Below are 11638 nucleotides of genomic sequence, written 5' to 3'. Positions count from 1 at the left end.
GGGGGGGGGGGGGGGGGGAGGAAAATGAAGAAAACATTGAAGATGTTGGCAAATCTCGCTGGACAACACTTTATGAGACTATGCAATAGTTACACTATGGTGTGAGGCTCTTAAGGCTGGAAATTCAGTGACATATACTAATATCTGTAGCATTTTCAGGAATTATAGTTGGTTGAGAAATTGTTTTGTTTCATTTGACCTCAATATGTTGTGAAATTTGGTATTTCTTAGCTAAAATCTGTCAGAGGAAGTGCTTTAATTCTTCTTTCAAGGCTATATTGTTAGTTGCTTTGTCTGTTGAGGAAAGGAATTTTGGTGTCTGTGATCATCACAAGCTTATGTATGTGATCTGCTGCTTAACTTTGACAGCTTTCGTACAAACTTTTTTTTTTTTTTTTTTAATAATTCTCAACCTACAACCAATGTTGTTCTTTCTAATCTGAAGGAGGATGGTGGAATTATGTGTGAACCTTGCAAAGGCAAAGGATGGCTGCTTTGTGGTTTTTGCAATGGACAAAAAACCAACGTGAAAGCAGAAAACAACCGAATCTACCGTCGCTGTCCATCATGCAGAGCTGTAAGTGGTCTCTTTTACTGTTGGAACCATATAGAAAGAGTCAAATAGGTGAGGCTAATGACTTTTCTGTTGGATTTTCTGTTTATTGAATGGATAATGCAAGATGTTAAGGAAACTTCACCGATCTTTCATGAACACTTTTATTGTGGTGGATATGTACGTGTCCTATCTTAATCACTGGGAAAGTAAAGAGTCATCATATTTGTTACGAAATGTTTGTGACAGTTGGAATCCGTCATTACTTGTCATATCCGTATAAATGGTGGGTCCATAATAGGAAAAGTGTTAATAGTATTATGAAGACACCATTACAATGAAATGACATTCTTGTAATTTTATAAGCTTGAACTCCATAGTTAACCATTTCCACTGCTTGTTTCAGGTAGAATTTTGAACTGGGAAATTGATTTGACATCCTATCTCACATAGATACCCCCAATTGACAGGAGGCCAAAAAATGACGCATGACAAAATCAAATGTCACTAACTAGTCATTACATTAGGAAACTGGATTAAGAATCAAAGATTGCTGTAAGGTCAGTATTGGGTGGGGGTGGGGATAAATAGGGAAATTATCTAAAAGATATAAAAAAAAAAATTATCTGAAAAAGCTATTGTTTAATTTAAATATTCATCAAATCTAAGGAAAGACAAAATCCTCTCTGTCCCCCCCCCCTCCTGATATAGCATTTTTATTCTAAAATTAGAAGGGCCAAATAACCATAAATATTCCCTCTAAAAATGGATATACTTTTATCTAATTTTGTCAGTGATGCCCTATATAAACAAGAATTTATACAAAGACACTAGAACTTGACATTTAAAGGTATTTGTAGTGGTTGGATTGTGATTTTCGTGAGGTCCTTTTGGTCATTTTATATATTCTAATTTCTATCATCTAAAATGTTTTAGGAAATGCTTAAGAAGTAGATTTTTGTAATACCCATACTTTGCATTGGGGAATCAGGTCAGTATAGAGGAGTAAAGATAGAAGATGAAGGGAAAACTAGATATGTGGGACAATAAATTTTCTTGTCTGACATGTCTAGATTGGAATCTATTGATATACGGTGCCGTTCGGCCATGTGAAAGTCTAATGTGGTCAATCCAGCTGTGGGATAGATATAGGCACTGTTTGGATGGTCTACATGTCATGGCCAGTCTTATTCAGTCATATTGTCCACCATGTATTGGTCCTTTTAATGGGCCACCCAAATTTGCCCAAAAATTTTCCTGTTGATTATAATGTAGTGTTCTATGTCGGCTGGACACTTCTCTTTGGACCCATGTTGGCTACTGCTCTCCCATTGGTTGACATATGAAGGGAATATGGGTCCATTTAAAATGAAAAGAGGAAGAAATCCTCTATTATCTTTTTTTCGCTTTTCCTTTTTCTTTTGCCTATTTAATTGATTTCTTTTTCCTAGTATTTAAGTTAAAAATTTTAAAGTGGAATGAAATTGTTCATGGTTAGCCCTTCCCGGCCTCTCCTCTTTTATACTACTCTTTCGATGTGGTGGTCCCCAAATCTTTAAAACTACTAAAAGGTAAAAGTGAAACAAAAGAACAAAATAGAGTTCAACTTGACTTTTCCATCCCTGTTTTGCCTGCTATACTCACCCCCCCACCCACTTTCTCCCTTTCCCTCCCCTCCCTTTGGTCTTTGCGTCCTGCTCCTCTGATAGTTTAATAACCTGAAGTTTGTAATATTCCCTATAGTAACCACATGACCTGTCATATTGTTGGACTAACCATTTTTTTATTCAGAGTTTGAACTCTCTTGCTTCCTTGTCTTGTAGAACTCATTATTGTGCTTATTAATTGTTTTGTCACTTGCTTTAATTTTTTATGATTTGAATAAATAGTCCATAATTTAATGGCAGAAAGTACTTAAAATGCCATCAAACCATTGTCTTTTCAAGGTATTGGTTTAATGGACAAGTTTGTCTTTTGTTTCTCAAAGTGTTCATTGTCTCAACCATTGTTTTGAAGAACTGATGCAGCAGCACTTGACTAGTTGTCCAGCATGACCGGTTTTGGAAACCCAGAGCCAGAAAGAACCATTCTAACAAGTGTTGGAAGTAGTTTAGATAAGCGCGAAGGTTTACATCAACGAAGTAGATGAATTGACCCTTCACTTTAAAGTTTCTCCATCATAGCAGAAAGAGCCTCCATAGCAATGGTGAAAAGATAGGGGAGATAATACCTTTGCCACTAGGGAAAACTCCTGCTGGATTGCCATTCAGAAGCACATAAAACATTGCCGATTTACACAAGCCACCACCCAGGAAAGGAACTTCGAAGGAATCTTTATCCGTCGCATCACAGAAAATAAGAAGTTCGAGCGTAATGAATCATAAGCCTTATGTAGATCTATCTTCATAATTGCTGTTGGAAAACCATTTTTTGCTCCACTCCCCGAACCACATCATGACACACAAGTATGTTATCTACAATATTTGTTCCTTTATAAATGTAGACTGATTCTCACTGACAATATCTCCCACCACCTTCCGAAGCCAATCAGCCAGAATCTTCGTTATGAATTTGTAGAGTTAATTATATTAGGCAATAGGCTGGTGCCCAGTAAATGATGAGACATGACCTGATTTCGGAATCAAACATAAGAATGTTAAATTAACAGCCCTTGGCATAAAAGACTTGATGAATAACCACTTAAGTTCTTAACTGCTTCAATTAGATCACTGCCTACAATATCCCTCATCGTCTTGAAGAAAAAAGTATTAAATCTATTGGGACCTTGAGCCTTGTTATCTTAGGAGCTAAAGACATCCTCTTTTATTTCATCTTCAGTCACATCACTGATTAATATATCTTGTTGAAGCCTTTATTCAACAATGGAAACAAAGGAATAGATAACAGAGAATTTCAAGCTCATTTTACCATTTTAAATATGCACCTTATACTTAATGTGGAACAATAGGAGAAGTGTGGTCTACAAGGGACCAATAGGAGGCTGCTCCAGAGAATCTAGAGCCATGGTTTAGTGTCACTGTGAAACGTAACAGATCAGTTCAGAAGGTCGGGGATGACATGTCCACAAAATTTGAGGAAGAACTAATCTGCCATGTGGTAGCTAAAAATACATTATACACCTAGCAAGAGATACTCTCAGATGGATTGTGTTTACATTCAATTTATTGAATATCAGCCTTTAATGGGAGGTACTTGTCAAATTCCCACTACCAACAGGAAAAGAGTAAATAGTTGATAAACTAAATATGAGCAAGGGGTTGTTTCTATAGGGTATGACATGTTGTAGGGTATGGTTTATTGTATGTTGAGTAGATGGGAGAACAGGTTGGGAAAGGGATGAGAAACAGTTCGTGTGGTGTAGATCCCAAGATGGATTTTCAGGGGGGGGGGGTAATACAATCTGATATAACCTGATAACAGGTTTCATATGCTAACCACAGGATAGGACCGCAGGAACAGTCAAGGAAACCAGATTTAGGGAAAATGTGAGAACAGTCAACCCAAGACTAATTTCTCTGAATTTCTGGTCGGAGGCAGTTTTCAATCAACAGATGAAAGTCTCAAACTTGTAAGGAAAAACAACAGCTGGATTCTGATCAATGACACACGGCAGAAAATAGAAATCAAGATCCTAAATTTCTGGAAACCAAATACCTTCAGATCCAAGGATCGGATCTGCAATGCTCAGTCTAATGGGCTGTATCAGTGATCAAAATACCAGTCAAAACAAGGGCTGGATATTGAGATACATAATTAGTAACTCGACTAAAATTAGAAACAAACAGGAAATTGGAAGCTAGCAGATCTTAGGAACTGGACAGAAATGACCAACTCAGTTGGAACTCCAGAAAGTGGTGGCAGGTCTGAATGTGATTGCAGAAATTAAAACAAAATAGAAGAAGATAGAAGGATGAAAGAAAAGAAGAAAGGACATGTTAGGCCTCTCACCAATGGATTTAGTAATCGGCATTGGGATCAGTATCGGTCTTGGCCCTTACTGTAGAGGGAAGCATAACCACAAAGCACTTGCGAGATACAGAGTACGTGGTTGCTTATTTTTGTACAAGTGACCCATTTCCTACCAAGATGCTCTACTGATGTTCAGAGTGATAAATGGATGATGGCTAAAATGGAGGAAATGGAGTCTCTACAGAAGAATAAGACTTGGAAAATTGTGGAAAAACCCAAGGGAAGAAAAATAATTGGATGTGAATGGGTCTTTCGCAAGAAAAAGGCAGCGTCGGAAAAGGAGTGTGAAAGGTTTAAGGCCACAATTGTAGCCAAAGACTATGTATAGAAGAAGGGGTGGATATTGCAATAAAATATTTACTTTGGTGGCGAAGCACACTTTGATTCGGGTACTACATGCTTTGGTAGCCATGTTTGATTTAGAGTTGCAACAGCTTGATATGAAAACGGCCTTTCTTCATAGTGACTTGGAGGAACACATTTATATGTAGCAGCTTGAAGGTTACAAGATGCAGGGAAGAGAATATCAATTTTTTCTCCTTAAGAGGTCGCTATATGGTCTTAAGAAATTTCCTAGGCAGTGGTACAAGCACTTTGACTCTTGTGTGGTGCAGGTCGGCTACTCAAGAAGTGAGTATGATTTGTGTGTATTATAAAGTGTCAGGTGATAATTCTATTATTCTTTTGATGCTTGTTGATGGTATGTTCATCGCTGCCAAGAACAATCATTATATTATCTCTTTAAAGTCTTTGATGAGTGCTTAATTTGAGGTAAAAACTCTTGGTGCTACGAAGAAGATTTTGGCATATAAATCTAAAGAGAGAGAATTGTAGGTAAACTTTGGGAGCTCAAAAGTGGTATGTTGAAAAGGTACTAGATCATTTCAACATGGAAAAGGCTAAGTAATGTAGGACTAGATTGGACACCCAACTAGACCAAATCTGCAGGAACTTTTAGACCAAAGAACAACAAAAACCAGTCTTTAATATATAGCAAAAAATCACCCTCAAACAAAAATCCAGAATATATTCGACCACCAGAAACAGCATGATAGAATGGGAATAAGAACAGCAGCAGTACTTAGAACCAAAACAGAGACTAGCTAAGAGTGTTAACAACTTCAGACTAACAGTAATTAGATTCAGCAGTCCAAAAACTTCCAGCAGCAGGCATTAACTCTACAGAATGTAATCCAGAACCTGCAGGTCACTAAAAGACGAAAAAAGGGAGATTTTTTATATCTCACTATTCAGAGGTCAGATAGGGCTCCAACTTGGGTCGAACCTAACCTGGACAGAGATGGATCTTCGACCAAAAAATGGGGTCATTCTGACAACTGGAACTGACTAAACCAGTAAGGGCCGAAAGCTCTGTTTTGCAGAAAATTCTGAGCAGAAATAGAAGGAATTGTACCTGGTATTTGCAGCTTTAATAAACCTTGAAATTATTGTAGAACTTAAAGAAAAGATTACTTGTAGCAAACCTCCTGGACTTCACGCCGCAAGGAGTCACTTGGATCGCACACCAAGTCCTTCCTCGATCAAACACGAGGAAACAGCCATGGATACCCAGCGGCAGCACAGGAGAATTTCTTTTTAATTTGTCAAAATCGTGGCTCATAAAAGAGCTCTCTTCTTTATTTATAAGGATGGGTAGGGTTTACAAATAATAGCAACTCAGAGTTACTAAATCTGAGGTACTAAAAACTGATTACAAGATGCTACTAAAAACTGAAAATTGGAATCTAATGAAAATAGAAACTAGTTTTAAATAGAAATTAGAAACTAACAATGAGTTGAAATTAGAAACTAACTTAGGACTGACTTCAAAATAGAAACTAAATAAGAAACTATTAAGCTACTAATAATCCCCATCAGCAGCCCAAATCGTGGGCTGGCTTGGACCAGATCAGGGTCGACCCAGTCAGCCACTTGGGTCGACCTTGGTCTTGGTTCTCCTTGTGTAAACCCTTTTTGGTACTCCATCACTAAGTCGGTCAGCACTCCATTAGCTAGCCACTTCAAGTTATTTGAAAACCAATGTCTTACAACATATGAGGAGATAGTTAGATTTCTCAGGTTTCCTATGTTAGCACAGTCAGGAGTCTTATGTATGCATGGTTTGTAAAAGACCAGATTTGTTTCATGCAATTAGTGTTGTTAGAAGATTTCATGAGTAATCCAGGGAAGGAGCATTGGAATGCAATTAACTAGATCTTCAAATATCTGAGCAAGACTACATATTTGATAGTTATGTTCAGTGGTATGGGAATATCCACAAAGTTGGCAGGATATGTTGATTTTGATTATGCCTGTGATGTATACAAGCGGAGGTCTACTTGTTACTACTTCAAAGTATGTGTTTACATTAGCTAGTGGACTTATCTCATGGAGGGAAATGCTTAAGTCCGCAGTTGCATTGTCCACTTCAAAGGTAGAGTATGCGACTGTGGTTGAGGTTGCTAAGGAAGGGGTCTAGTTGGCTGGGTTGGTTTGTGAGTTAGGGTTAAAGCAAGATGGTACGGTGTTGCACTGTGACCGTCAAGAGTGTCATACGTCTTGCAAAGAATCAAGTTTTTTATGCAAGGACAAAGCATATTGATGTGAGGTTTCTTAAGATAGCATTCACTTGTGGAAAATTCACACAAATAGCAGTCCTACAGATATTCTCACCAAATAGGTCACCATGGAGAAGTTTGAGTCCTATTTGGAGTTGATCAATGCTACTCTCTGTTGAACGTGAGGGACGCACCTAACGAGTGCAGCTTTATGGAGGTACGGGGATGAAGGCATCTACCGATTATCTTCACAAGAGGTTCTAGGCCGATTCCGAAGGACTGTAAAAGCCTTAGGGTTCGGGGGCGGCAGTCCCCGAGGTAATTTTTTTTTAGGGTTACATTGTAATGTGTGCTTATGTAGGTTTAATTATAAATTTGTAGCGAGTGTCCATTCTTTGCAATCTGAGAGAGGTGTGAGGATAAGTAGTTGTAACTCTATTCTCCATTGATAGTGAAGCAAATCTCATCTCACTGTAGAAGTAGGAAATCTTGTCGAACCACGTATATCCTTGCATTTTGTGATTTCTTATTTCCATTCCTTGCTGTATCGTTTTTGGTTTACGTTTCTACAAGTTATGAACCTGTACAAACAATAGGTAAGGTTTTATTGGCATTGGAAGACCAATATAGTTGGTGTAAATTCAAGAGTAGAAGTGTGCTTGGTAGTGGACGTAGGTCAAGAGGACCGAACCAGTCTAAAAGATCCTATCTTGTGGCTTTCATTATTGTTTTCATTAATCTATTTGTTCCTTGAGTGTTAATTGGAAAAGAATGAAAAAGTGGGATACGTCATCAGAATCCCCTTTTCACCCCCCCCCCTTTTGGATTGCTACATATATGATCCAAAAACACTCATCAGTTTGCTCTCAAATTTTGGTGCTTTAGCTTTTGTTATCTAGTTCTCTTGTATCAGTTTTTATCTCTGTATTTTGCATTCAATAACCCTGCTCTGTTTTCATGTTTCCTCCATATCAGTCCCTACGGCATTCTTCAACTTATATGAGTTTTTTGGGGGTCATTTTATATTTTGATCGCTGGGAATTTGTCTTATTTGATAGATTAGGTCATTATGCTGAACACAATCTGAGTTTGGTGTGATCCACCTAGTGAGTTATTAAAATTTTCCCACACTAGCTCTGATCTGGTTCTGTCATTTTTTATTCTTTTTCCTTAGTTTCTGAATCTATATCTTATCTAATTTTAGGCCTATTCTGTCATTCTATAGGTCATTATGCTGAACACAATCTGAGTTTGGTATGATCCACCTAGTGAGTTATTAAAATTTTCCCACACTAGCTCTGATGTGGTTCTGTCATTTTTTATTCTTTTTCCTTAGTTTCTGAATCTATATCTTATCTAATTTTAGGCCTATTCTGTCATTCTATCTTTCAATATTTAAGTTCCAACTCCTATTCTGTATGGCCCAAGTCTTTGTTCAGATATTTCTTTCGTTTCCTACTCCTATTTGTTTTTGGAGTTCTATCCTATGTGCCACTGGGCCATACTCTTTGAATTATAATTATGTGTTTGAAAGGTAAGGATTTGCATTACTTTTTCATCCCTTCCGTAAAACCCCCATCTTCTTCCCCCTCCCCTGGCACACACACACAGCCTACTTATTATACCCTCTCAAAATTCATTTTCCTGTTAATGGTGAACCCAATCCATCTAAAAGGGTATCTCTTGAAGGGTGTGTTATTATTATTTTGGCCATCACTTTTAGCTGTCCATTGATAGCTTAGTTCGTAATCAAAATTTGTGGATAAGTTGTCCACATTATCTTAGACTTGCACGATGCTGTTTAGTCTCAATAGCATTGCACCATTTGGCATAATCAGAAAGTGAATTTTGGTCAATTTTGGATGTCTAAGAAAAATGGTTGATAGGTAGTGAACTGTCTCATTGATTTCTAGGGTCGAAATTTGATGCTAGGCCAATCCACATAGCCCCTTATCTATTTAACTGTCAGAATTTCTACATTTCTCCCCATACATCACATGGGTGTTCCATGTGTGTATGCATGCATGCACTTGCATATCTATAGATGAATAGATAGATATGATTTGGTGGAAATGAAAGTTTTGTAGTGGATTACTTGATCTAAGATATTTTCCAAAAAAAAATCAAAACATCTTTTGCAGTTATTGTAAACCTTGTTTTGGTCCAGTTTGTGAGTCCAATGTTTGTTAGGTCTATTGTAATTATTGTAAACCTTAACCATGGATCTAGGTTCAACTAGTATTCTGTTCCTGGATGTTGCTCTGATGCTTATGGATCCCCACAATAATATTTGAATAGGAATCCATGGGCATGGGTTGTTGGATAATTATATGTCCGCTCCAGTTTATTTCATTTTTGAAGGCACCTGTAGTACTGTTCCTATGCATCATTTCATTCTTCAACTCACTATCAGGCCTCTGTAAATGCAGATCGGATATGTCTTGTGTTCAAAGTGCAAAGTTTATAAGTGTGTTACTTACCCAAACTACAGTGATGGTGGGCTCTGATTATCTCTTTCATCTCCAGTTTTTCTTCATGTACGTTGAGACCTTGAGAAGTTTCTACATTTAGAGGTACCTGAGTGTGTACATTTACTCACACTAATGGCTATGCAATGGCTAATTGTATTATTTTGGTCAATTCTACTTGAAGTATAGAGCAAGTTCTTAATTGTTTTTACTTAAGGGCTTGGATCTTCCTCTGTAGACTGTATATTGCTGTATTCATAGCCAAAATGGCCAGTTAATCCCATTTGATTTATACATTCCTGTGTTGGGGAGAAAATGTATTAACATGGACGACAAATGAATCGAGAAATATAAACAGCGTGTCTCATCCTTGCATCGTCATCAAGAAAACTGTGGTCACCATGGAAGAAGTGTAGGGTTTGTTGGTGATAATATTTCAAAGAAAAAATCCCTTCAAATGAAAGTTGGCAGTTGCCAATTTCAGTGACACTTAAAATTTCTGTGTTCAAGACCATTTATGGATGGGCTTGCTGAAGGCTTGCCTTTTGGAACTTTGATCGCCAGATAGTAGCAAGGTTGAATCCTTAGGTGGAAGTTGGAACTACTTCACTGACAATTACCTCTGGATGAATTTTCTCAGGTCTCTCCTCAGTTGCTACATAGCGACTTTTATTGGTGCGCCCTAAACATGCACTTGTTATATACTGAATGACTGTTTGGGACCAAGTTCTGCTGAAGCTTAATAAATAGAAAGAGTAATTTGAAAATGAAAATGAAGATTACATCTGCAAATCTAATTGTTAGATAAGATCGAGTTTTCCCAAGGCCAATCCGTTTAGCGTGGCCAGATGGGCCATTCGAGAGGGGGTAGGTAGGATGTGCGTGGTTTTGTTCCTTCAACCCATTCAGTGATGTGTGAAGGAAAACTTTGTCCTATTAAATATGATAAGAGTTTTAGGTACCATTTCAGAAAAAAATAAGTTTTAAGTTATACAATTGTGAAATGTGATTAAAAATTATTATTATTATTTCTTTTTTTTTTTAAATATCAATTTCGCATCCCTAGCCTTTTACTTGCTACCAGATGAAAGGATATTATACCGTGAAGGAAGATACTAAAAACCTTATACTTTTGTAATAGGTACTTAACAGTTTTCTAAGTTCATAGATGCTTAAGCATGTTTACATTATTAGTAGTCAGCGAAAGCATATATCTTGAATGGAATCTTTTTATTATTATCGTTAGAAAGAAGAAATTAAATTAAAGTATTTTATTATTATTATTATTATTATTATTATTATTAGAAAGAATAAATTAAAATAAAGTAAAGAGATAAGAACATTGGTATTAGGATTACGTATAGACATAAAAGTTTTGTTAACCATATCTTTATAAACTAACTTGGTCAAAAGAACAACCTCCTCATTAGTAAGCATTAGCCAAAACGATAGGATGAGAAGATTATAGACATCTAAAATGAGGGGGGCAACGCTCCAACGCCATGAGGTGATTGTTAGGTAAAAAAATAAATGCTCTAAATATTTAGAATTGCTCCAAACTTCTTTGATAATTTATTTCTTTATTTGATCCTGTTGCACTCCAAGTGGGAGATATGTGTCTCCTTCAACAGAATTTCTTGTCATCAAATAATTAGCCGTGAATGAGATACATTTCCCTTTGTATAAAGAACAAGTCAGCCAACCAAAAATGTTTTATTATCGAAGACAAAAATTAGATTAGGCGGTGGAAGAGGTACACCATTCTACAAAGCGGGATTTACCGTTTGCCATGGTTGCCTCAGCTATAGAGGCGAAGTATAAGATATCTTCTGATTAAGGTACAATTCTATAGGTTACATGTTGCATGGATTTATATATAGACAAAAATAATGGTACCACACTTATTGTTATTCTTGTTGTTATTGTTATTGTTATTGTTATTCTTATGGTTACTCTTATCGTTATTGTTATCGTTATCGTTATCGTTATCGTTATTGTTATCGTTATTGTTATTGTTATCGTTATTATTGTTATTCTTGTTATTATTATTATTATCGAAGACAAAAATT

The 11638-nt window shown here is 36.8% G+C and overlaps 1 protein-coding gene across 1 annotated transcript in view; it reads left to right on the top strand.

Moving 5' to 3' along the window:
- LOC122073778 overlaps nucleotides 1-9865 on the top strand; it is a 12210-nt gene extending 2345 nt beyond the window's left edge. The window contains exons 2-3 of the mRNA XM_042638406.1: nucleotides 446-577; nucleotides 9531-9865. Of these exons, the coding sequence (XP_042494340.1) occupies nucleotides 446-577; nucleotides 9531-9608 (210 nt within the window). The 3' untranslated portion in view covers nucleotides 9609-9865. The remainder of the gene's footprint in view (nucleotides 1-445; nucleotides 578-9530) is intronic.
- Nucleotides 9866-11638: the final 1773 nt, after the last annotated feature.

Source organism: Macadamia integrifolia, chromosome 3 (assembly GCF_013358625.1).
Source record: "Macadamia integrifolia cultivar HAES 741 chromosome 3, SCU_Mint_v3, whole genome shotgun sequence".
Taxonomy (NCBI): domain Eukaryota; kingdom Viridiplantae; phylum Streptophyta; class Magnoliopsida; order Proteales; family Proteaceae; genus Macadamia; species Macadamia integrifolia.
The sequence above is the reverse complement of the archived record's forward strand: the minus strand, read 5'-3'. Positions and strand labels throughout refer to the sequence as shown.